Genomic DNA, 27458 nt, shown 5'->3' with positions numbered 1-27458 from the left:
CATTTTGCTTACAGCCTTGTAAACCAGTGCGATGTATTTCCATAAATCATATATGAAGCTCCTCAGGGGAAAATTATGAACTGATAACCATGCAAATCCAGCTGGGATGCAGCTCTCTTACTTCACACTCTGCCCACCCCCATCCTTCCCATCTCTACCTAAAAATTACTTGGGTGTGCTACCAATACTTTTCCATATTTCCATACTTTTCCTCCTGAAGTATGTATCTACCTCCAAGAAGCACTATTGGACTTTTGCAGATGGGTATACTCACTTAACTCTCTTTAATAGTTACAAGTCCACACCCTGAACTTGCCTATCACATACAAGCAAATAAACAAGCAGTGTAAAATAAACAAGCTTGTTCAGAACATGATTATGATCTGTCAATTCTTGTTGGATCATTATTTTATGATTCAGTGGTTTTCTGTTGACTCGTGCTCTTGAAATTATCACCTTTTTCACTCAATTGTTTGAATGGTATGTAATAATGATGTTTTTATTTACCTATTTAATTTTAACAGGCTAATTCTTCAGAAAAATTTAAAAAATAAATTCATACTCAAAAGAATTCATCTGTTGGGTTCTGCATCTGCATTCTATATGTCTTTGGCAGTTTTTTCTTCAGCAAAAGCACAAAGGTACTCCCTTAAAGCTTGTCTCCAGAGTGAATTTCTCATTAGAAAACCTGTATTAGTCTTTTTTCACAAGGGTTACCATTAAAAAATATCACACTCATTCCCATTACTGCATTTGGCATCCCATAGTCAACACCAAGGCATGTTAAGCTTCACATTCTGGCAATTGCTGCTAAATGTTTGTTTTTTTCAATCACAACCACTGTGGGAGCCTTTTTATAGCAGAGGAAATGTAAATACCACATAAAAAGATCAAAAGGTGAATCAGAAACTTATCTAAATCACAGTAGCCCCAGATAAAGTCTGCCCATTGCCTTAAATAGATTACCACGAGTAATTTAGGAAAGAGTTGATTGTGGAAGGAATCTTGCACCCCGCTAAAAACTTGGTGTACACCAAACTCACCAAAGATTTTTTCAGTAGTTAAAAGCCGTGAGTGTAAGGAAACCATTCCACAATATTGAGACAGGAACAAAAGGAAATGCAGGCATTTCAGCAGCTTTGCTGTTACCTGCTTCCTCTACCGTTTTGCTAATTGCACTACCTTTACATATGTTATTTAACTCCAACACACACAATGCCAGTAGATTTAATCCTAAAGGCATTTGCAGCTTGAATTTCCTACAGAGGGATCGTAAATCTAGAATGGAAAGCCTGAAATCGTTAAAGTCACATATTTATAAAATCATATTCAATTAGGTTAAAAAAGTGCAATTTCTGTCATCATGTCATAAAAAGATGTGTTTTTCTCTCAGATCTACTATAAAGAAAAGCTCCCTATATTGTTACAGATAGAGGCTGTTTTCAATCAGTTACAAGGAGCAATCCAATTACTGGATGGTTTAGTGCAGTAACTGACTCCAGACTAATTTAATTTCTTTAGGTCTCTAAAGATCAATTGATCTGATTTGTTTCCCTCCCCAAAGGCTGTTTAGGAAAAAGCAGGCTTAAATACCTGGAAATGAAATACAAAGCTCTGTACGCTTTCACACTACTTAGGTCATTTGGAAAAGCTGGAACTCACGATAAATGAGTGCTCTCTTGGCCCTAACATCACAGGATGCTTTACAGGAGGCCATTAGGATCGCCACACCACGCTGGAGATTACTCATGCACGTGCTGTATGCAGGCCTGCTTAGGGAGGAGTGCATGGAAAGTATTTTCACAGCTTCTAGATAACTACTCCATTTTCAAGAGCTGCACAAGTGTGCATTTGGCCTTCATGGTCTTTTCCCTGGCAAACAAGTATTTTTCTCCAGCAGTTATCTTACAGAAATAACTACATTTCCAACTCGGCTGAGCAAGAGTCATGCTGTACTATTGAATATTCACCTACTTGCAATGCATGTCACAATGGACATCAAGTAAGAAATTTTTCCTCTTGTCCTATCTCACTTTGCTATTCCTTTTGCTTTGCTTCAGATTTCTTTAAGCAATTTTGCTGATGATAAGATGAAATCTATACAACTAGTGAGCACTTAGAGAATTACATTCTCATCTGCCTGAATATTTTAATTTCAGAACAGAATAAAACCCTCGGTATTTCTGGACCGTATTGTATAACTTACGAAATTCTCAATCAATCTCTTACCAGCCCTCTTGCATGTTACGCTTAATTATTGTCTTGTGACTCGATGTGTTGTGCAGCAAGTTTTGTATTTTAAAATACTATTGTTTGCTAATCAGGGCTCAGATTTCCAATTTAAGTCAAAATAAGATCGTAACCAAACTTGGACTCTCAAATCCAGAGATTTAATGTAATTTCAGTACTTTTCACAAATTCTGTTTCTTGTATTTATCATAGGCTTCACATTTGTCTGCCTTATCTTTCATGGTAACATTCATGCCTGGGCTCGGCTGCCTGTCTCAGGCTCTATTCTTACACTTATCAATAAACAAAAGGGCACTGCAGCTTATGCTCAGCATTTCTGACTCCATGCCATGTGCTGTTATAATAAGATGTCCTCTGGAAAAATTCCCTTCATATCCAGCACCACGATAGTCGGTTCATCCGCACAGAGGTAACTAAGTTTTTCTCCCAGCTTATCTGCTCAGACTCTTTCCACCCTTGCAATGCTGTATCATTAGATGTCTCCTGTCTGTAAAACAAGGAAACCTCTTCCAACAGGTCCTTTCTTGACTATTTATTCCATACAAACCTGAGCTTTGGATGTTGTTTTCCTCAGTATTCTGTCAATACAGCAGGCTATGCTATTTTTATTAAATCTGCCTTTTTTTTTCTTTTTCAGTGAAGGCTTTCACTTAGGAAACAATTTTCAACAACTTTGCAAGTGTGCACTGCAGCTGCAAGCTTTCTTTCCCCAAATCACTGTTATTTTACCCACCTACTCAATCGATCACTAACAATCCAGTCACAAGTAAGGTATAAGGTATATCACGATTTCCCATCTATGGACCTGTTTAGATAGATGTACTTTTGAAATGCTGTAAAGACTTCGTCTAGCTCCATGAATATGACTCCAGTGAGCACTTTGTCTCCTATATGCACCTGTGAAAGATGATTCACAGATACATCTGGATATCCCCACATAGGAGCCTGGAGGCTTTTGGCCTCTCCAAACTTTCTTTCATGATTGTGCGCTCATAGGAAAAATTGGATGTGCTATATCCATCTCCATTGAGTTCTCTTCCAGCCTAAAGGACACAGGCAGCTTAATTTGCTTCATTTGCCAAACTATTTGACACGATATCGTAAAAATGTGATGTACTGGAAAGCAACCAAGAGATTGAAGTTTATTTACTACTCAGCTGTGGGTTAATGCTTCTGTCCCTATGGCAGCAGTTGCTTGTAATGAGCTGTACAGACACAAAACTCAACAGTTTCCAGATAAAGCTTTCCCCCAGTGCAGCCGGCAGTACAATTTTGGTGAAACAAAAATGGCATCTTTGTTTTCAGAGTGGGAGTTATGGGATTCATCCTGATGGGAATAATTGCCAATTCAGTGTCTGGGACTGCTGAAGTGCATTTTGGGAGCTCTCCTCTCTTCTTTTCACTGTGTTGAGCATTGGGCAGTGTAAAAATGTTTTTCACAGGACCACTGCCCTTGTTTCCCATTGACCCAATTCACAGCCCTCAATAGGATTAAATGGCATGATAAGAAAAAAATATTTCATTTTGAAGTTGTAAAACTGACCCTCTCCCCCCTTCAAGAAGCCCCCTGAGGAAGGCAAATATATTGGCCCCAACTAGAACAGATGTCAAAACTCAAAACAGCTCTTTCTTCATAAAGTTTTAAAGTATTTTTAAAGGAGGTAGAGGAGTCTTACTATATGCAACAAGATAACGTTAAAATGCATAGCTTCTGAGGAGTTGAAAGGACGCTTTTCCTACAAACTCTCTCTTCTCTTTATCTTATCTGCATGCAAAGTAAACAGAAAGTCCCCATTACCTCTCAATATCAGTGAGTCTGGAAGAGTCACGGAATCCTTTAGCAAAAGGGTTGCTGTCAATTTTCAGCTTGGTTATCTGCAAACAGAGAAAAGAGCAACATTACATGAATATAGTGTTTGCAGCGTACAAAGTGTCAACCAATCCATCCTCCAGAATTCACTGCTAATTTTATCCATGTTCCTTGTGTGTGTGCCGCTCTCAAGACACTGCAAAGCTGAGGAGGCAAACCAGCGTGTATTACACATATGGCAGTGGAAAGACCAAAGGGCACACCAGGCTCAGCCTTCATGTTGCCCAGAGCAGGAGGAACCCACCCCACATACAGCATTACAGCTTCCAAATACTTTACCAGCATCAATCAGGTTGTCTTTTCCACAAGCAATGCAAACCACTCTGCTAACAGCTAAGCCTTATTGGTGGAGCTGCACAGCAACTACTAAGGCCCCAAACTAGGAGCTGCCACCTGCAGACCTGAAGTCATGGCTTCAGTTCAGCACCTTTTTTTTTTTTTTTTTTTTTTTCTGGGATGAGAATTTTATCAGCCAGCCTGACCAGTCATCACATCAGGGCAGTTTAACTGGTTTTGTATGAAAAGATGCTGAGGAAGGGCAGGAAAGATTTGGGGGGAGAATTCAAATTTAAAGTGACTGAACCTGGATTAAAGGAGTAACCCCACTGAAACTATCAGAGTCCTGAAAAACAAGAGATCTTGCAATCAAAACTCTCTTATTCAAAAGCAGCTACAAACCTGCCCAGTCATCTAGTCAGCCTTCCTATTCCAACAGAGCAACACATTGACCAGGAAACTCTCTGCCACAAATCATCCTCTTACCTTTGCAGTGAAACTTCTCAGGCAAATGGTAGTGGCTTTGAATATGGTGGGTTGTTTTTTTTTTTTTTTTTGGAAGCAGGAAAAGAATATGCTATTTTCCTTGCCAAATTTTCTATACGTTCAATGAATTTAGATTCGGTGAATAAAACCTGAGATGTCATTGCAGTATTTGGATTTTCCAGCCACTCTCCTTCCAAGGGTTAAAAATAAAATTGTAAGTGGGAGTTAGAGCTTGATGATGTACAACACAGGACCATCCTGCAAGGTAGTGAATGCCACCAACTCCAGCTCCCAAGAAAATCAGCAGCTCTCAACATTTCATATTAGGTGGCTTTGTCAGCCTAAATTTCCTCCAAAAAAAAACATGTTGAGGAGGCCACAAGATCATTTTTAATACCTGGGCCTCAAGACTCAGGAAAGAAAAAAAAAAAAAAAAAAAAAGAAAGACTCTTTTCCAAATCCTCAAGCAATCAAATGCTCTCATCAAACAAAGGTATATCAAAACAGGGTGGCTTCTCCTCCAAAATGAAAAAAGTAAAATAAAGAGGACAACTGAACCCAACTTTTAATTCTGACAAAGAGGTCTTCTGGGTGAGAAATATAGAGAGGAAGGGATGTGCTGACAAAGACAAAACCTGAGTTTTTAATTAATGGTCTTCAGTGGGCTGGTCAAACACCATGGGACCTCAGTACCAGTCAAGGATCTGAGGCTGTCTCATCACACAGGTACAGCTGGTGGAAACAACCCTGCAGCCTTATCACAAGGACCTTGAAACAGCTCAGAAAGTTAGTTATAGTCTCATTCCAATTCCAAGATATCCATAAGTCCTTAACTCACGGTGATATTGCAAAGAGTGGCGAGTTAGTCCCTCACGTACAGTGAATGTTTTATGGCAGCATTATGAAACTACCTTGAAAAAGGCAAGCTCTAACTAGTTCCATTGACTTAGATCACCAACACACAAAGCCAACTGCACTACAAAACAATAAGGATGTCTATTCATCTCTTGAGCATATTTTCACCAATCAAACTTCCATTTTCTTAATATTAAAGTTTTGGTATGACATCACAAGAGAAACTTTTTGTATCCACTGAAGCCAGATGAGACTCACAATCTGTTATGGCCATATTCTTCCTGAGAGACTGTCTCACAAACAATCAGAGAACATCTGCTAGAAAGCATTTTAAAATGAAATCTGACCTACAATTCAACTCTGTGGCAGTGGTTTGACTGTTTAAATAAATGCATGCCCTTTAAATCTTAAATTATGAGATAGTTTGTTGAAAGTGTAATGTATTTAGCTTTTATCTAATAACCTCCAGAAATGTAATCAATCCCTCCTTAAAACAGTTCTGAAAGAAATGGCAAAAATGAAAAAAGGCTCCATTTTCATTAGTCATAAATAAAATGACAACATCAGCCTCTAGGGGTTCCGGAGATGTTCCATTGAGAAATTTTCCAGGACTCAATGTATGTGCTTTGGGAAGGTTAGTTTAGAAACATCTCTGGTGTAAATATCATCTGTAGACACAAATCCATCCTACAGAAATAAATTCCAGGTTTAGCTGTTTTTGTGCCTGTTACTATTTTGCTGGTTTCTACAGAAAGTTACATGAAAAAAATCTAAGTGCCTGTCCAAACATCATATTCTTGAGACTGCCAGGTGTTGAATGTGTTTTCTGCAGCATTCAGATACAAACCTGAGTTTAAAATCAATACATTGAAGCCTTAAAGCAGGATGTGGTGTCTGTAATAGGACTGATTTAATGTTACTACTATTATATTCAGAGCATCATTGGCCCCCTATGCAGTAGTTTCATTTTATTCATAGCATTTCAAAACCAATTACTTTTGCTTTATATTAAGAAAGGCCAACTTCTTTAAATAATCCATAAGGTACACTGACTGTGATGCTGGCTGCCCACGTGCTTGGAGAGTACTTATATTTTTCTTAACTTGGGGAACTAAAGAGGGAAATAGGTTTATTTTTGAAGTGTCATTGTCATTAAGCCCTTAATGCATGCTCTGAGTCACACTGAAGGCAACAACTTATTTCTACTGACTTAAATATTAAAGCCCAATCCACTGTCAAGCGGAGCCTCTGGTCTCCGATTGTTTATAGACTTCCTAAAATTACTCATTAGCAACCCATTGTTATGATCTCCTCCATTTTGTATGTATTATTCACTAGCATGCAAATTGAAATTCAAACATCTGGATGTAATCTGGGCAGCCTTTGAAAAGCATATCTCTGAGTGATTTTCCTTACTTTTGAGCCTTACTGCTTAATTAGTCAACTTTTTAAGCCCATGAAATCATCATGTGCAAACCAGAATGTCTCTCAGCTCATAGCTTGTGGCCTGAAAGATCACTGCAAATAAGAGCATTTCCTTAATGAGCTATAATTAGAAAATGACTAAATGTTAATATGCAAACAGCTTTGTATAGACAGAAGGGAAGACGAAAGCAAGCCTCTGACTTGTCATCTTTTCTCTCATGAATAACCCTTATGGCTCTTTAAAGTCGGTACTACTATCTGTGTATTTAAGAATTACTCCTGAATGTGAACAAGACTGTCATGGGAAGGTAGCTTATGCCAGAAACTTTCCGAGTTTAGAGGGGGCAGAAAGGAGTTTTCAGCAGGGTGGGATTTAGTTATAACTGTAAAAATTAGCAACTGTACTCACCAACTGATTCTGGTAGGCGGTAACAGCAGTAAAAACTGTCTCTGGAAAGATAAATGTCCTGAACTCTTCTGACTTCAGATTTAGCAAAGAAGCCGTGTGATCCTTTTTCTTAATGATGTGTACCCTTGGCTGGTACTTGTGCATGGAGTTCAAAATGATCTGCAAGAAAGAGTGACACAGCACTGTCCTGAGAGGAAGGTTGACAGGACCCTCGACAGCTATAAAACCACAGGGGAAAAGAACCCATCTAATTAACACTGCAGGGGAGGCATCTGAAATCTAACTAGCCAGGGGCTGGTTTTCAGAGCAAAATTCTCCAGCTCCTTTGGGTAGTTCCAGGAAATGAAGGTGGAAAAGCAGGCAACCCAGGAGCTAGTCTCCTCTCACTCCTACGCCACTGGTGAGCATGCATTTTTTGAAGCATAAATATCTGTTCCTACAGGTGAGGTGTTTTTTACATACAGAATTAGTCACTCCCAGAGCGTGCCCCAGTTTGCAGGTGTAAATATGTAACTCCTGAAAGCTAATGAGCAAGAGTCCCCACTTGCGAAAATGCACAGGTGCAGAATGAAAACAGTCGCAAATCCCTCTGAAAAAAACGACAGAAAAACTAAGACCCATCCAAAAACCCACCACCAGTGGCAGCCCAAACTGGTTGACTAAAAATAAAACTCCACGGATCCTTTCACTGTGGCAAACCTTTAAAACAAATTACTTCATAGATGCTCTTTACCGCAGACTACCAAAAATGAGAGCAAGGAGGGAAACTAGTACAGAACCCCAAAATGACCAGGTTTTGCTATTCTGTCCTCATTAATAATTGTTTACGAGCTCCCAAAACAATTCTAAACCGAAGGTACCAACTAACCAATTTCAGCATTCACTGGAGTCAAACCGGGAGTCCCACTTGCTTCAGTTACCACTGGCTGGAGGCCTGTTTGGCTGCCTCTAACCACAGTATTACAATATAAGAATTAAATACAGAGCTCGGCTCACACCAGCCCTTGTTTTGGATATAATCACCGTCACAAGACGAAATTGGCATTGGTGTGGGTGGTTCTATTTTGCAGGGGCCATAACGACATTACAGTCAGCTCCGTACATCTGGAATAGCTAATGTGCATTCCTCAGGAAGCGCTAACTTCAACAGAAACATAGCAGAAGCGGTGCAGCATTTCATGGTAACTCAGTCAATGAGAAAGGTTGCACATTGCACTGGAGCGGAGAGCTTAGAGACAGCTCTACCATGGCTGCAATTTCCACCAGCATTTTCTTTGCTGCTCCTTTGGGGCCAGATATTACCAAGACTCATACTGGGACTTTGGGGGAAGGCACACAGCGTCAAGAAAGTCCTTACAGTGACAGGGAAACATTTCCCTTAAAATGTTGCATGTCTGCTTTTACCAGCTCAGTCCTTTCTCAAAGCACTTCACCATTTTGTACAGGCACACACACAATTTTCCATCTCTACGTAAAATTTTGTCTTACCATCTTAATCACTTGGAGTGCTCTAAGCAGATGGGAAGGACATTTTAAATGAGGGTGTATGGATGATGATGAGCTTACTGAAGGGTTAGCCCACAGTTGGTGCTTTGCGTTGCCTTTAATGGCCATGATATCAACTCCAAGGCATTACATCTGAGCAGCAGCCGAGTGGAAGGAGGAAAAAGCTTTGATAGAGCAGCTCCCCCATATGCCCTTGCCTTTGCTCCTCTGTGAATGCAAATTGCGATAAAGAAACTACAATTCTAAAACAAGACCGCATTATCCTTTATGAAAGTTTTCCAAAAATTAAAGTGCATGAACATAACATCCCCTGCCACGATACTCTACCTTGCTAGTTCCCATCAGAGGCATGCTCTGGTCATTCAGGTACAAAACAAGTACCAAATGTAGCCAGGAGGTCACAAAAGATCCATGGACAAGGTTAAAGTCAGTATTCCCTTTATGTGAGCGTCTGTACATGTAGTGCTCCACCTACTCCCCAACAAAGCTGCTAATGTTGCAACACACACTGATAACAAATTGAGCAGGAAAATGCACAAAGATACGCCCTAATATCCATTCGACTTCTTATGCTAGGACCATCACAACAGCCCAAACTACTTAGATACACTGAGTGTACCTCACAGAGTAGCCTCCAAGAGTGGTCTCAAAGTCCAAGCAGAGCCCTGCCCACACAGTGTAGCTATCAGAAAATACCTGGTGCCTGCTCTGTCATACTTACACTGGCACACCTCAAAAGAAACATCACGTGCACTTATACTTACAGCAGCCCCCCAGCTGCAGGCCCCCAGCCACCCCATCTACCTTTGTGCTGACAGCCTGCAGCTGGGCAGATGACCAGGATCCCTCCTTACAGGATCCTGATTGCTGTAAGGTCAGGCAGGTTTGTAGGCATCTGGCTCCCACTGGCTACAAACCAGTCACGAGAGGCAATCTGGATGCCAGCTGCGAACTTCCAAGGTGGTTTGGAATCCAGGAACTGTGCTGTGAATGCTGCTTCCATATTTACTAAAGAATAGCATTATCAGGCAAAGTTTTCTTTCTAAAAACATGGAAGTTGTGCATGGTTGACTCTCAAAAATCCTGGGCATAACTCCTTGTGGCTGTTCCATAAGCCCTGCTTTCACAATTACTCGTTGGCTATATGTTCACACCTTTCTGTTTGCTTTCACAAACATTTATGTGTTTAAGTTTTGTTATTGTAAATGCCAGAAAAGCAATTACAATAATGTAAACAACTCATGGTTCACCTCACCAGAAAGAAGAAACTATGCCACCCCAACAAAGTGCAACCAGAAGTCCTAAAGAAAGCACTCTGTGTGAAAAACATCACTAGAAATCTGAAGAAAAAAGTCACATTCATAAATGTTTCACAGCCAGAAAATGGCAATTACTCACTCAGCTGTAAAAATCCAGAGATAGGAGCCATTTCCTTCCTCTGGTAAGGATATCTGAAAGTGTTTCCACAGAGCAAGCTGTATGTCATGCACACAGAGATTAAGACTTCTGCCTGATGCTTTGGGAGAATATGTGCATAGCTGTGGGGTTACACATGCTGCTGAAGGTACATGTGCAGAAATGCTTGTCGACTCCAGAAGTCTCGGAATAGGAGAAAACAAACAAATGCTAGAACAAACAAAGGCCTCTCTTCTCTCCAGAATCCTTTTCAGGAAATGACCATCCTACAAATAAAACACCACAATCACCTGAACTCCCCAAACTGTCTTCTAGAGGCTGAGAACAGCAAGCAACTAGAGCAAGAGGGAATCAGGTTGGATCCAGCTTCTCTACCTATAACTTGTATCCAAAGGCATCTTTTAGGTCATCCAGACTTCCTCAGGAACCAATACCCCTTATCAAGCATGATTAAAAAGTTCTCACCAGTAAAGACTGGCTCTTTCAAACTGAAAGGAGAGATGGTGCTTCAATTCTCCTCTTCTCTTAGTACACATGAGTTCAGAAATGCCATGGGCGGTAGCACAATGAGCCCTCCTTAAAGGCTGCAGAGAAAGAATTTCTTCCTCTATTCTACTGATCATCCAACGATGGTATTTACATAGCTTCAATAAGGCTGCGTATAAAACCTGATATCCTAATTTGGAACATAAAACCCCACAAAATATTAAAAAGGGAGTGCTCCGTGAAGGCGTAACACCTGTCAGGCAAATCTCAACACAGGATCAAGCCTTCAGGGCTTATTCTTAACTGAACACGCAAAACTTTCCATCCGTGTTGGCTGTCCACAGCCTTTGTGTAGAGAATGGGATCAACCTTTACTGCTTCTTTGGAAATTAATGGGAAGGCTGTATCTCAAACACTACGGATCATTTTCACCCACTGCCTGTATTTGAGACGATTACGTCTTCTTGCTCTGTCATGTCTCTGTTCCCGACAGCTTCTCCAACCTACTTCTTCTTTATACTCATCTAGGCTTCTGGGAACTGCACTGCTCCTAACTAGCTTGCAATATACTGCTGCAAGCCCTTTATTAGAGGCACACATGGCCCCTGTTATGATGAAAAATGCTTCTTTTTAAGTGCGCACGTATACTGCTCTATCATCACTCAGTGATAGAGCCCACAAATCTTCAGCTTTGCCCTTCTACAGATTATGAAATAAAAGAGAGGAAAAAAAATACATTCTCCACCAGTCATGAAAGGAACAACGGTGGGAACTGGATTCAAGAACAATGTACCCACAGATGGATCTTTACAAAAGAACAGCACAAGGCTTTCTGGGCTTTCTTTTGTTTGGGTTTTTTTGAATACTTTTGGTTTTGTTATTTCTGGGATGTATTTTAAATGATCATGGCTGTGATTCAATTCTCAGGTCTTGAAATGAGAAAAAATTCTCTTTTGGGTGAGAAACATTTGCACAGAACACAGGTCAGATAAATGGCCACTGTTTCAGACAGTCCAGGCAATAAATGCCACACTAGGGAAGGGGTTTCTGATACATTGTATACCATAATTATTCAGCTGTACAAATTAGTAACCACTACAAATGCTTTACAATTCAAAACCACTCCTCATTTACTAACCCTACCTTTAATCTCTCTCTTCTGAACTGCCCTGTTCTCAGCCAACAGCTCTTTCAAATCTATCCCCCTGCTCCTTCTGCCTTCCCTGAGAGAACGACCAAGCCCAGGGGCAACACTTTTAGTTCTTTGGAATTTGGAGGCCCTACTGAGTCATTCCTGCTCTTTAAAGTCACTTCTGGGGAGAGGACAGGACAGACAACACCTTTTCTTGCCACCTACCAGTAGACAGTCAGGTAACTAAAGGAGTTGTTCCCTGTAATGGAGGATAGCGGGAACCCATGGCCAGCAGCTCTGCATCCTGTTTACCTGTGTCCAGCCTCAGGGCTTGTGACAACAAACTGGCACCAATCAGATCTGGGACCTGACTCCCCCAGAAGCCCAAGTCCAGACTTTGGCACTTTGACTTGCAGTTAACCTACAGTTATCTCAAGGGCAACTGAGGCACACTTATTCTTATAATTCTTTAAACCTTGTTTTGATGTCACACCAGTATTTTCTTCTGACTCTATGCCCAGGCTGCAATGAGTCTGAAAGTAAAGGAGCTCTTGTTGATGGACCCAACCCTAAGAGGTTGCCTGAAGTGAGAGGGAGCTTCAAATCAGATGTGTGAAAGCACATGGGCTTCCTGGCCATTGCATGTGGCAGAGCATACTGTCAAGTCACAAAATGCAAGCAGAAGCACAACAAATGGCTCATCTGCCTTCCTTCTATCCCTCACTTTGATGCTTATATCCACCCCGAACTTGTCTCTGATGGATGTTCTGGCTCTGATGTCAGCAGGAACACGATTCGAGCTGTTGACCTGGGCTCTAAGTTCTAAAATATATTTTTAAAACCACGATTTTTGAAGCTACCTATTTCTCAACAACAGAAGAACCCAAAGGGGCCCTTAAATGTGTTTAAAAAACCCACATTCAAGCTTCACACAACATCTTCCTCCATTGTAGTACTAAGGGCTGACCAAGAGAGGTGTAATGTGGGAGCCATAACAACCTTTCCCCATTGCAGTCTCTCTCCTGCAAGCTTAGCCCGAGCAATTCCCCTCTGGACATTCCTTGGCCCATTCACACCAGGAGGGCTACTCACGTGGCCGTGCTGATCCAGCTCGTTGTTGGTGAGCTTGACTTTTTCAAAGGACACCATCTGCTTCAGCAGTTGCTCTCCTGTGAATGGGGAGTCAGGGTGCACATACAACCTAAAAAACAGAGGGAGAAGGTCTGCTTGTAAAAGATCCCACCTCTTGATTTGTGCTTGGGCACCACCTCCATATGAAATTAAGAAGCATCTTGCTTTTGGTATATGCAGTAATTTCACTGACACAGATTTCCTGGGGTAATACAGATTGCTGCTAGAACAAGACACCATCTCCCCCAAATTAATTAATGCCTGAAAAACAGCTAATAATGAAAGACAGTATAGCAGATGACTTATTTAATTCACTGGAACCTAATGAAGAATCCTGTGTCTGAGTGCTAGGCTGCTCCCTAACCATACCTATTATTTTATCCAGTTATCTAAAATGGAGACGTTAACTAACATTCACTGTTGTGACTTTTCCCAAAAGAAAAATTGATTATGTCTTTCCCCACAGCTGTACTAACAAGCACTTAAAATAACAATGACTACAGCTCCAAGAGAAAAAACATGGTGTCATTACAGAGATAATGGGGGAATGTAGATAAAAATGCATTTTTCTTTATTTGTAACATTAAGCTGTGATAATGATTTTAACCTGCACTCGATCACATGTTCCCTGTGGTGACATCTGTTTATAAGAAGCTGAAGGCTGCAGTCCAGCACAGTGGTCAGACATGAAAAATTAATTGCAGCTCTGTAATTAACAATCCACCACTTGGGAAATTAAGCAGAAGAAAAGGAAACAAGGAGACATGTAGATACAATGATATATACATTATGACTAGACTAATTACAAGTGCCAGGCTATTTAAAAACAATGATTTTATAGGAATAATAAATTGCTGAAAATTATTAACTCAAACGTTCTTTTGTGATAGTGAATTAAGAGCTGGACTAGACCTTCAGTGAGTACAAACCAGCCCTGTTCTGCATTCGTTATCACTCCCCGAGGCCTGACTCTCGTTTTGGGTGATATCTTTGGCCACACGAACGGATTTCTTCCATTAGGTGGGCGGGACACACTGAGATGTGAGGTTAGAAAGATAAACATTTGTTCTCGTTGTTGGGCTACAATTTTAGAATGGAAAAAAACATTAAATGATTGGGTGTAACTCCCCGATAGACTACACTGATCCCTCATCAAGGAGTGGCCATACTACAGATGCTAGGGAGCACAGCTCCCTTGCGCCAAGAGGAAGGACATTTGATCCTGCACACTCCATTTTTGCTGGCAGAATCCCCAAGTCACAATGAAACCAAAGTTTTATAGGCACAGCTCACTTCAGATGTGCAGGATGTTTTCCTTACATTGATCTGAAGCACAGCTTGGCCACTCTAGCTGTGTTCATGAATGGGATGCTAGGCCTGTTGCAATAAAATATTCCTAGCATGTAGGTGCCCCCACCATTATTGACTCTGCTGATTGCACTGCAGAGCTCATAAAAAAATGAGGATGTATCAGAACAAGACCTGGAACCATGTTATGTCAAAAGAATTTTAGCTTTCATGAAAATTAAATTTGCCTTCCTCTAAAAAAGCTGTGAAAAATCTCAATCTTTAGAGTCCTGAATTAGAAAAGGTAAAACAAAGAGTTACAAAAATGTCCTTCTATGTTTCAGCCAGCCTTGTGACATTTTTTTTTTTTGGAGCCTGACTCCTAATTTTGAATGTCTGGATAACTAATAATGTTTATTGTGATCACAGAGTGTCAAGCTCAGCAAGATTTGGCTAATTGGGACCAAAAAGGCAAAGTATTTCAAATATGTGCTGGGGAATGGGTAAAGACTTTCATGTGTTGAAAAGCTGAGCACAGTTGTTTTACACCATCAGTGGTTAATGCTCCACACTGCTTTAAAACTATCAAGTGCCTGTATGCTGGCAGAGTGCTAACTGGGAAGTCACTGAAGGATGGCACCAGAATATCAGTTACAGAAGTGTAATAATAGACCTTATTTTTCTTTTCTTTACCCATTTGCTACACACCATCAATTCCATTGCAACACAGGACTCCACTTGGTGAGCTACACCTATTTCACACACTTCTCCTACAGCCCAGGCTTGTACACCTCAGAGAAGAGGGTTGCTTTCTGAATATTGCTTTCTGAAGCTGAAGTTGTTGGCAAGACCATGAGAAAACAGGTTGAAGAGATAAATATGCACATTCCAGTGCAGCACACAAGGCTCCCCCAGAAGCTTGTGTGGGCTCAGCTGCGTAAGGCTAGTCAGATGTGAGGAGCTGCTAGCTTTGACTCACAAAGGATTTAGGAGCCATATTTGGGTATGAATTTACTCCACAGTATATGATGTTTCACGATATGTGCAAAGTTCAGGTACTGCTTCTTTCTTGTATATTTTGGGATGTGATACCACACTCCCTCTATTTAGTTTACCAGTTGATCTGGTCCCACAAGCTCCATACATGCTAATTATTTACCCTAGGGTCTCAAATAATTTGAAAAATATAATACTTTTTAAAGGTTCCCTTCCTAGAGTTCTCTATGTGTGAACACTATAACTTCATTAAACAAATTACTGTAGACAAATACAGTTTAAAAAAAGGTGACAAACTTTTGAGTAAAGAAATGAGGTGAAAAAGGAAGATTGAAGAAAAGTACGTGCTGAAACTTATTAAACTGATGTTTCACACAGTTTTAGCAATGTGAAAGACAAACATAAAATATCACATAGCAATTCTATCCCCAGATAGCACTTTAGAAGATTTACAAATGTGTCTCTGAAAAGTATTTTTATTTAAGTTTTCATTGCAACATAAGCTTGTCTTCAACACTGACAGCAGGAAGACAAGGATAAAACTGGTTTTAATAGGAAGTTCCCTGAAGGGCTAATCTTTCAAACAGAATCACAGAATACTCACTAATTCGAAGAAAAAAAAAATCAAAAAAAAAACCCACAACCCCCCAAAAAACAACACAAAACTTTCTTAGTGTTGGAAGTTATTTTGATAATGGAAAGAGCAAACTATCTAATGGGTTCAATCCTGCAAATTTTTACACTCATGCACAATGCAGCTCCTGAATAATTCCCCTGTTGTCATCGTGCCTGTGCAGATGCAGGCAGTGATGCGTGTGGGGAGCAAGCACCTTGCTACCAGTGCCCAGACGCTAAGCACACATACGCCCCTCGCTGACACTCCTCAAGCACAGGGAGCTGAAACCGCGTGCTTGGAGGACAAGAAATCATAACTTCATTAAGGGTTTCAAGATGGGAGGAGTACTACTTTTAATCTGTTCAAGCAAGACTGAGGACTCCCACCTCAAAAGATACATAAACACTCTAGAAGAAGCATTAGTAATGCAAACACGGGCACACTGAACTTCTTCACATCCTTTTTCTCACCAAAGAGAAACATAGGAAGGACAAAATGCATAAATGTGTATTTAAGTACTGTTCATACAAAGAAAAAGCCATCTAAGCCTGTGCTATGATCAATAGTCTTTTTGGATAAGTATCCTGAAAATGAAAGAGGAAAGGTGTACATTTACACAGAGAGGCAAAGCATCCTGAAAATGAAAAAGCACAAATACTCATTTGCACACAGGGTTACTGATCCACTGAGAACACTAAAGAGCTACCACAGTACAATGATAATAACTATTTAACCTCAAGAAGGTTTGACCCCAACTTTAAAACACTCAGAAGGGCAGTTGCTAATTATTACAAGGATCACTCTCCAGTCTTATGTTCTTGTATTTCTTTGTTAAACTAGACTGTGCCAGAGAGAGAGTGTGAATTAGCATCTATTTAAAGGTATCCCAAAAGGGGCGTGAACAGAAAAATAAGAAGGGGAGAACCCTGCCTTAAAACTATTTCTGTCCTTCTGTTATTTCTTCTTTTGATGCAGACTCCTTTGGAGAAGGATCCGTGTTTTTTCTCTGGGTTTTGATCAGTGCCCATTACAATACGTCAAATGAAGCCCTCAGACGTTAACCACATTGCAAAAAGGAGTTTTTGGCCATGAAAACAAAGCCGACATAACTCCTAGGTTGCTGTCTTTAATCACAGCTTCTCTGCTTGTGCTTTTTGTTTGTTTACTTCCCTGAGCAGGCTTCCAGAGATCGCCAGTCACCGAGATTTCAGTTCAACTATTTATATAAGGAAATCATGCAGTATTTGGTGTCTATACTCACACACCGAAAAAATGTGTTTCCATTTCTTGTGTTTCACTTCTAATTTCTGCCTCTGTAATAAGTGAGTTCTTAACCCCAGGCTATGCCACCTGGAGCAGATCTGTGTCCCTGTGCAGAGCCCTCCACGAAAAGTTTCTTTGAAGCCAGAGAGGCATCCCCATTATTTCCATATCTCCATCTCTGACTCAGCAAAGCCGTTCTACATGTGCTGCAGCCTTACTGGACTTGGGGACTTAGAGTACGTACTGAAGTGCTGGGCTGAATACGACGAAGTGCGGATCTCTGCTGAAGTGCCCTCCCACCGTACAGCCTAGTGCTGCAGCCTCAGTTGTGGGGTGACGAAAGGAATCAGCCATTAATTACATTAATTGAATTATTTTAGAAATTAAATTTCTACAGCATTTGTTTCTGTATAGAAAAAGGAATTTGATTTTCTTTCCCGATGTCTCAGAATGTCATGATTTCTTAAACCAAAAAAAAAAAAAAAAAAAATGTGTGCTGTAGAACTAATCTGTACTTCTGTACTTTGCCTGCTGTCTATCAGATGACTAAAAGCAAGAATAAAATTCTTGGTTAGCAAATGCTGGAGATGCTGGAGAAATAATATAATTTCAAGCATAAACAGCACTGAACTGTAATGTAGTATTTTCACTTTGACTTGGCTAGTGGTGCCTGGATTGCTTTAAAATATGAGGTCAAATACTGGGAGGGGGGTGAGCCAAGAGACAAATCAAATTTTTTTTTCAAGCTTTCTTATCTCAGTCAAGATACACTTCATTAAAAAAAAAATTAAAAAACAAACAACATTTGTATAAAAGAGCCCTTAAACAAATTCTGCATGCCTTGAAACACTCAGTATAAATCAAACCTCAAGTAGAGATTTGAGGCCAGATTCTGCATCACAGAAAATTATTCAGTTTTGCAACCAACTGTTGAGCATGGACAGAGCAGACAGAGCAAACAGAATGGAAAGATCAATAGGAAGTATTTCTTGAAGGAAGAAAAAAAAGAAAAGTAAAGAAAAATAAAAGACCAACAGTAAAATCTACAAACCTTGCAGGGAGAGGAGGGTCAGCTTTTCCAGCCACTAACCAGGAAGACCTGTGGTAGGCATATCTATATCTTTTATTGTCCACAGGAACTATATCCATTAACACAATATACTTGGCCTCAGGGTCCACTCCCGAGAAGGAAACTCTGATCGTAGGAAACATTCTCCTGAAATAAAGGCAAATCAGAAAATAAAAATGCAGATAGAGAACAGAAATAAGGGAGCTTATGAAAAGCTGCTAAAAGTAAGAATTATATTTAAACCACCTATAAAACTAAAAGCATCTGTTGATTCTGCTTAAGCATGATGGAAGTTAAATCTTGTGTCTCTCCAATAGGCAGAGAAAAAGCAGCTTGAAATCAAAATAATATCTGGGAAGCAAAGAGGAAAAAAATTGTAAAAATTAAGAACTAAAGGAGAAATATACTGTTTGCCTGTTAGTTAAAAGTACACAACGATTTCAGAAAATAGTTTTACCTAAGGTACATAAATCTTTAGGGTTTTTTTTTCTTATTTTTGTGGGATCCATACTACTGCTAGGGAAATATTGCAGAAATTATTACTGTTATTATTCTCGCATATTTTGGATGAGTGTTCTTCTAATCCTGCTCACGATATTTTTGAGCGTAATTTTCAAAACTAAACTTTCTTTTCGGTACTTAAGTTTTGACAAAATACAATTGAAAAGTGTAAGGGTACGTTGTAGAAACAAAGTCAAATATCTTTGAACGGTTTGAAATTTTGAACTTCAAATTGCAGATTTTTTACCCACTTTTTTTTTTATAATACTATTTAAAAAAAAACAAAAACAAAAACAAAAAAAAACACATGCCGACAGATCTCACCATCTAGGAAAAAAAAATGCCTTCAAGGAACTACATTAATAAAAACTAACTTGGGCTATTACAAGACCCGAAAAAACATCTGGCTTCTCCAAACTGCGTTTGACTGACTCAAATCCAAAGGCTTTACTGACGAAACGGCATAGTTTGAGATGACGAGAAAGCATGGGATTCTTTTGTGCGTTTTTGCAACCGAGTGAAAAGAACAAACCAAGCCAAGCTCTGACCGAAATACTTCCCCACGTCCCCGCGTTTCCCTGGGTCTATAACAACCCAGCCCCGCAAAAATCACTGCGGTGTTTTAGTTACGGAACGAATTATAAGGGAAACAACATTTCTAGCCATCCGCCAGCACACCTCAGATGGATTCCATCCGGCCCCGCTGCCGCCCCGGGCCGCCTCTCCTTCTGCCCCAGCGGGGCTCCGTGCACCGCACCGCGCAGCGCCCGCCCAGGCAAATAAGGGGCTTCACCCTCCTCCTCCTCTCCCCTTAGCCCAGCCTTGCTGCTCTCCCGATACAAAACCCGCGGAGTTGCTTTGCCTTATTTCCCCCTGACCAAAGCGGCTTTTTGAAAGCTGCCCGGAGGAAAAACCCGGGGCTGCCCAGCCTTACCTCCCGGATTTGGTGATGATCATCTCGGTACCCAGTTCGTGAAACTTGTCCCAGAGCTCTTTGGTCTCCAGGCTGCAGGAGATTTTGGCCATCTCCTCGCTGGGGATGATGGGGGTGGTGGGGATGAGGGGCTCGGTGCACAGGGACGAAGGGCTGCTGCTAAAATCCCCGTGAGGGTCCAGGCTGGATAAATCGCTCAAAGGCTGGGCGCAAGAGGATTTCTCAACGAATTGTTCTGCGGGATTTGGGGAGGGGAAAAAAGAAAAAAAAAAAAAAAAAGAAGAAAGAAGAAAAAAACAAAAAAGAGAGAGAGTCTAAGTGTGATTCAGCCAGGACGGGGTGACATCCGAGACAAGCTATTTAAATATATATATATGTGTATATGTATGTATATATATAAGGCATTTGTCGTTCATCTGCTCCCGCTCTGCCCAGCACATCCGCAGACCCGCGCTTGTTCTTTAGGCGTCAGCTCATCATTTGAGGGCAGCGGTGGTGATTTTCGGAGATGAGCTCCGGGAAGAGCCTGGAGCGGCGCCACTCTCCAGAGGCTCACCGGGACAGATGCCGGGGGGCGCCGGGGGGCAGCGCGGCCCCGGCTGCGTCGCCGCCCGGCTGTGACCCGCTCCGCGGGGCGCGGAGGGGGCAGAGCAGGCCCTGCGCTCTGCCCCCCTGCTAACCCAGGGGTTCCACGGAAAGGTCACTAATTCTCATTAAAACGGGAGCGTTGGGCGCCGAGGGGCTGCTGAGGACCGGGGTCACGCTGGGGGAGCGCTGAGGCTGCTCCTGGATTGCGCCGCTGGCAGAGCGCGCAACGCAGAAAGAGCCCGAGCGCGGCCGCGGAGGGAAGCGGGGGGAAAAGAACCCCTAATACTAATTCAACGGCGAGCGCGGGCTCACGCTCCCGGAAAGCCAGGTCTCCCTCGCCTCCCAGCAGGTTTGCTGACGCTGAACACGCTCCTTTTGGAGAAATAAGCTCCGGGGGAGCTACGTGCGGCCGCGCAACCTACGCGGGTGCAGTAGCTGCTGCTGGCGCTGCCCGCCCGCCGCGGCTGGTCCCGCCGGCGCTGCCGCCCACCCCCGCAAGTCCCGGGAAGCTTCTGGGGGCTTCAGCAGCTCCGCCGGGAGTTTCCGCTGTAGGCGAGGCCGGGAGGGAGCAGAGCTGCGCCAGCTCTCTCTCGGCCCCACGCTGCGGCACCGGGATGCGGCCACGGATCCGCCGCCCGGCGCCAAGGAACGGGTGGTGCACGAACGCGCCCTACCCCTCCGGGGAAAGGTTTTGCTCGAGTCTCCACTTAATGATAAGTCGAGTTACAGGCAGCCGTTTCCCTTCAACTATAAGCTGTGGGAAGGAGTTAAAAATTTTTGAAAAGTTAAATTAAACAAGTGTTTTCTTGAAAAAGGAACAAACAAACAAAACTCCACTAGCACTAACACTACGTTTAACACAAGCCCTCGTAAATATGCCGAATGGGAATACTGCAACATTCTCGGCCTACATTAGCGCCTAGACTAAAAAATAAAGTTCACAATGAATCTCTGGACAATGTGAAATCTTTTGAGACAGTTGATTAGATGGAGCAGGCGCTGAGGGAGCTGCCTTTTCTAAATTCTTTTAAGGTTGAATGTAATCCTGTTCATTGGCGCCCTGAGAGCTTAACAAATTTTTTGTAGTTTTCTGCGAACTCCTGGATACATGCAAGGACTGCAAACCTCGGAAACTTGGGGTGGGGGGGAGAGGGTGGGAGATGAGGGGAAGACGTTAATGTTTTTTAAAAACTTTCAGGATTCTGAATCGAGTCAACCGAATAGAAGCGAAATCGCTTACCCGAAAATAGCAAGTAATACTACAAAAATCCTTCCGGTCTACGGAGAGTAAAACAGCCTATATGAGCCTACATCGAGAAGCTGTGGAGCCAAGAGATTTCCAGGTCTACGCACAAGTTTTACTACCCCTTGTAAGCTTAGGCACGATAACGGAGAGTCTTCTCATTTGACTTCAAAAACAGAAAGGATTTGCAATAAATATTTAAGAGATTCATTTCATATCAGCAAAGAGAAATGGAACTACCTTAGGGTGTGAGATTATTCTGCGAGTGGCGAAGCTGGATAAATAAAGGGAGTAGCTGAAGCTGGAGGAATTTAGGAAACTGTTTATGCCATAAACTGCCTCGCCTGTAAACGACGGTGGGTGATGAAGATATTCAACTGACTTAGGTGGTGTGGCTTTCCCCTCTGCAGGGGAAGCCTTCGGGCTCGGGGGACGCGCCGCTGCCCGGCTTCGGCTGCCGGAGCGCGGAGAAGGGTGAGTCAGGGAGGCCAGCGGACTCCGCCAGGGACAGACGGACGGAGTGGAGCTTCGCACCCCACGGACACCCGGCGGTCACCCCCGTCCCCACTCACCCAGAGGCTTGATAGTGCTCTCGGGGGACTCCTTGTCCTTAGAGCTGCCGCTCGACATGAGGGCGGCGATGGAGAAGGCGTTGGCCCGGGAGGAGAGCTGCGGCTTGGGGGGCGGCGTGTACTCCATGGCCACTCTGCGGAGAAGCGGCGCGGCTCGGTGCGGCGCTGCCCGGACGGGGCGGGCGTGAATACCGACCGGGAGTGGTGAAGCCGGGATACCGGGAAGCGCTCTGCTCCCGGCGCCGAGCGCTCCCCCGCCTTAACGCGGGGCCGCGGAGATCCTATCGGCCAGCGGCCAATCGGCGCCGGGACACGTCAAGGGCCCCGGCCCGGCCCGGCCCGGCCGCGGGGGAGGGGGCGGAGGCGGGCAGCGGGAGGAGGAGGGACGGATAGGATGGGAGGGGAGGGCTCTGCCCGCCCGTGGGGTGGGCAGGGGGCGGCCGGCTCTCGGGACAGTTCCCCACCGCCGCTCCCCCTTCGGGCAGCCCAGCCCCGCTCCCCTCCGGGGCCCCGGCTGCGGTTCGGGGTGCGCTCTCTGTTCCTCGGAGCCCCGGGGGCGGGAACGGGAGGGGGCAGGCCGCACGGCCGGGGATGCTCCCGAGAAGGTCCCTAGGCTATTCGCTTTGCTTAGGCAAGAATCAGCGGAGAGGCGGTTAAAAGGATAGGGGAAAAAAAATGTGGATTTTTCTGTGCGTTGAGTGTGAGTGTCAATTTTCTATTTTGAATTCAAATATTAAAAGACCACAACTTTCAAAGCAGCCGTTTTCATCGTTGTGTGCCTTGTGCTGGGACAGCATGTTCCTTAAGGCTGATCGTATACTTGGTTTTCCTGCAAAAGATCCCAATTATTGTCATCCCGGTCAGAGGTGCTCTGCCCTGATTCTCAAGGTGTGACCCTTGCTGCGTTCTCTTCCCAGTCAAACCGGTGCGTGGGCCTCTGATCCCACACTTTTCTTCAAGTCCGTTTCATCGGCTCCACCAAACTAGATGGTATTGATCAAGCACAAAAAATCCAGAGAATGTCGGGTCATACTGAATAATCTGCCAACGAGCAGATTATTCCAAGGCAATGATTTAAGTAAATTGCTTACCAGTACTCTTTTACACACATTATGTAAGCATACTCCCATAAATAAATTAAACAAACAAACAAGCAAACAAACAAACAAAAAAGGGCATTTAATTAAATCCCTTTAAGTGAAAATATGATTGAAAATGTTTGCTCTCCGAAACGACTCACAAGAGGACATGCCACTTTGTCACTGAAGTTCCACCTTTTAAGCCTCGGACAGAATCCAAGCGCTTTAAGTATGCAGGCTTGTGCCAAGAGCCATGACATACCTGATCAGGTATAGTCTGTGCCGCTCCTATTCCCGCTGTATTTAATTAATCAAGGTGGAGAAATTATTACTCGGATCACCCTTCAGAGCCACTGAAGTGGGGAATACGAAATAGTGCTTTCTCGCTTTGAGATCAGAGAGAACCAACTGCAGTTTGCCCTTTATTACCTGAATTTGCTAATAGATAGGATATCTACCACAAACGGGACGTGAATGTTTAGAGGCGCCTGAACCGTTTGGCAGAGGATTTCAGCGTGGCCCACCGTGGTCTGGGGGCCCGGTTGTGCCTAAGGCATAAGCGGGGGAGAGGGGAGAAAAGGGAAAGCCCGGCTGGCCCCGCGGTTGGAGAGCCAGGAGGGGCAGATCGCGAAGCATCGCCTCTTGACACAGCGGAACCGAGACTAGCGGTTCTGTCGACATCAATCCGAAGAAAACAAACGAACAAAAAGTCTCCCAAATGCTCTGCCGCTTTATCCCGAGGGATATCTCTCCAGCTGCCGGCCCAGTTTCCTTGTGGGACAGCCCCGCTTCTGGCGTGCGAGGCGCGGTGGGACAGGGATCCCGGGGGTTCGGGCCCTGCGCTCCCTTGAAAAGCAGGGTCCGGCCTGCTACAAATTGCTGAGGAAGTTATTGTCTTCACCGTTTCTCTGGTGGTGGTGGGGATGCCTCTGGTTTCTTACCTACTTTATGCGCCGCACAAATAAGAATAACTAAAAAAAAACACAAACAAACAAACAAAAAAAAAAAACCACAAAACATCTCTCCTTATTTCCGTCTCCCAGCAGCCAAGTCCAACATACCTCTCCATAGCAGAGGTTGCCCCCGACCCATGGGGGCTAAGGGGAGGGGAACGGCGAGTGGTGGTGGATATTTCGGTCCGTATGGAAAATACCGGCTCAGATCCCGCAGCTGCGGCAGCCCGGGACCCTTTTTCTGCTCTGCTTCGTCGCGGGATTTTCAACCCTGCGGGGTGGCCCGTCCTTACCTTTAGCCGCGGGAGAAGGACTCGGCCGCGGCGCGGGGAAGCGCTGCGCGGTGAGAGGGGCACGGAGGGCCGGGCGGGGAAGGGAGTGGAACGGCGAGAGAGGGGGAAACCGAGGCCGCGGCACGGCCGTGGAGATGGGACTTGCCGTCTCCTCCGGGCAGGGGGTTGCCCCCCGGCAGAGAGACTGGACGTGGGGGCTTGGGGGTCCCTGCTCGTACCTCGGAGATCAAAAACTCGGGGACGAAAGAAACCAGGAGCTTCGTTTTATTTTATTTTATTTTATTTTAAGCGGGTCTGTCCACACTGGATGGCTTTTCCTTTGCTTGGGTGAGCCATGCAGTTTTTCGGTCTATCCCACGAGAATCTATATTTTTTTTTTTTTTTTTAGTTTTTCCCCCGCCCCGCCTCAGATAAGGAAATGAGCCTGGTCTAGACGTCCAGAGCACCCCCTCCTTCCCCGTGGGCAGAGAATGGGGCTCTGGCCGCCTAATCCTCGCTACAGCTCCCTCCCCCACCGGGTCCGAACTGGGGAGATACGGGAATCAGGGTACCCTAGTGGGAAGGGAGTGAGAGTCTGGCTCCCCTGAGCTGCTTTGCCGTCCCTGCCCACGACCCTCTCCGGGAACAGTGAGGGCTTCCAGAGACGAGGGGGTGGCTGGAGAACCCATCACTACTCCAGTGCTCTTGGTCCCTCTCTGCTTTCCCAACCAAGTAGATGTATTCAACAGCATCCGTGCGCTGTTCCCGGGGGATACGAACCGGAGCAGCCTGTCCCTGCCACAGCCGGGCACAGACCGGCTGTCACCGCTATACTGACCCCCTCCCGACAGCAGAGTTACCAACCCTGCTGCACTCCAACAGGGCGGTTGCCTCGTTTGAACCCTTTTCAATTAAATCCTTCGTTATTGTTTATCCGTACATAAAGAACACGTAGTCTACACCACAGTTTGTTTTCAGTCTAGCAAATCCGTGTGTTTGTCGCTAGTGTCAGCCTGCTGCGGCAGAACCATTTCATTAGGCTTCATTATCCTTTCGAAGCACCTCTTTTCCCACCTTCATTTGCCTAAAAAACTGCTTAGTGAACTGGCAAAGAAAGCGTGCGGCGGGTAATTTGTGCACACCTCGTCGCGCTCGTTCGGTTTCCAGCTTTAATCAGGATTAAGTCTCAGTTTCGCCGTCAGGTTTCTAACAGGGAGCTTGCAGCTCTCCTCCAAAACGTCCCTCTGATCCCTGAAAAGCCAAAAAGAAAATGCAGTCCCTTGAAAACCATGAGCGGCACTTCTTCCCGGCCGTTTCCTCATCTATCACGCCAGGAATGAGATACGAGAGACAGAAACCCGCAGGAACCCTCTGGGAAACTTAGGGTCCTGCCGAGCCAGAGGGATGGTTTCAGGTGCGCCTTCTGACAAGAGCTCCCACCCTGCGCTTTTCTGCGCGACCGCGCAGGCCCGGCGGCGGGCGAAGTGTGCGGAGAGGGGCACAGACAGGGTAGGGAGCTGCGCTCACATTTTAAGCAAGTCTTTCTCACAGTGATGGAGGGGCCACGGTCCTTTTTCTTTTTCTTTATTTTATTTTGTTGTTGTTGTTGTTTTATTTTTCTCTCAAAAGCCCCCACGCCGCACACTTCACGCCTCAGAGACACACCTGTAGGCATCCCCTCTGCGGCACCTGTGGGACTGTGCCCCTAAACCGGTCCCGGCATTGAGCCGAGCTCACATCCGCTCTTCTCCCGGCTGACCCTTGGGATAGCCTGGCACTTGCATCTCATCCCTTCTCCTCCGTTACTTCCCCGTCTCCAGTCCGGATTCGTCGTCTGTGCAGAAGGGCGAGGGCCACCCTTCCATTTAATTTGGAGCCTACAGGTGCGAGGTGGCCGCTGCCGAGACCCTCACTGCCGCCGTCCCGTCCTGGCCGATGCTGGCCCGGTGCCGACCGGAGTCTGTGTCTGACACTCACCCGCAGCATCTCTGCAAGGTAACCTACGGCACTGCTTTGCGCTTGAAGGCACTTCTGCCTCGGGAGGGGAGAAGTTAAAATCTTTTGCTTTTTCTTATTTTTACCCCTTGCAGACGAAAACAGCTTGTTCTGTGTAAAGAATGGTGTTTATTCGCTCGGGCAGGGTCTCAAACACTCCCGTTCGTGCCTTGCAAGCGCACCGCTACTTCACAAAGCGATGGCTACAGCGCTCCCCGGCTACAGCTCTGGCTCCTCTGCAACCTCACGCGGTTATCAGCCCTGCTAACAGGAGCTTTTTTCCTCCTCTTCTGCAAATAATTATATTGCTCTCTCAGTCGGATTCCACCTCTCTTTGCGCTCCCCGATTTCGGAGCAGCCCCCTTGCTGGGGTGGGGGGGACGACATCGCTCTTGCTGCTGTGGGGACATCGCCCCCCTTGCCGCCGCTTCACATTCTCCCCTTCAGGAAAAGAGTAGCGCCAGCAAGGCAGAAGCCCAGGTACTCGAGATCCAATTTCAATACAAAAACATCTCAATGTCACCTACAGCGAAAAGGTGGCTTATTGGAGCAAAATGCGAGGCATTTAAGCCCATTAGGCATCTCCCAGATGCAAATCCAATGGTGGAAAGAGAAAGGCTCTATTAAGACCCGAGGGCTGACAATTAGATTATAGTCCAATTGCCAGCGGATAATGTGCTAAAAGCTTTCCCACTTAGTGTAACTCCTCGCTGAAAATTATTCACACTTTGCAGGCTGCCGCGGTCGAGAACGGGAGACGTCTTTGTCCGCGAAGAGCGCGAACAGCCGGGCATAGCTCAACACAGACACACGGACACACGGACACACGGACACATGCACACGCAGGA

The 27458-nt window shown here is 44.4% G+C and overlaps 1 protein-coding gene across 1 annotated transcript in view; it reads right to left on the bottom strand.

Moving 5' to 3' along the window:
- TBX20 (T-box 20) overlaps positions 1-22438 on the bottom strand; it is a 33998-nt gene extending 11560 nt beyond the window's left edge. Inside the window, exons 1-6 of the mRNA XM_027892157.1 lie at positions 22312-22438; positions 19909-20143; positions 18456-18620; positions 13204-13312; positions 7572-7730; positions 4049-4125 (exon numbers count right to left, since the gene is read on the bottom strand). Coding sequence (XP_027747958.1) covers positions 4049-4125; positions 7572-7730; positions 13204-13312; positions 18456-18620; positions 19909-20143; positions 22312-22438 — 872 coding nt within the window. The remainder of the gene's footprint in view (positions 1-4048; positions 4126-7571; positions 7731-13203; positions 13313-18455; positions 18621-19908; positions 20144-22311) is intronic.
- Between the last annotated feature and the right edge of the window lie 5020 nt (positions 22439-27458).

This window comes from Empidonax traillii, unplaced genomic scaffold (genome assembly GCF_003031625.1).
Source record: "Empidonax traillii isolate 1590-97213 ecotype Southwest subspecies unplaced genomic scaffold, ASM303162v1 scaffold14:size4059594, whole genome shotgun sequence".
Classification (NCBI taxonomy): Eukaryota; Metazoa; Chordata; class Aves; order Passeriformes; family Tyrannidae; genus Empidonax; species Empidonax traillii.
Note: the sequence above shows the minus strand (reverse complement) of the source record. Positions and strands in the feature narration are given on the sequence as shown.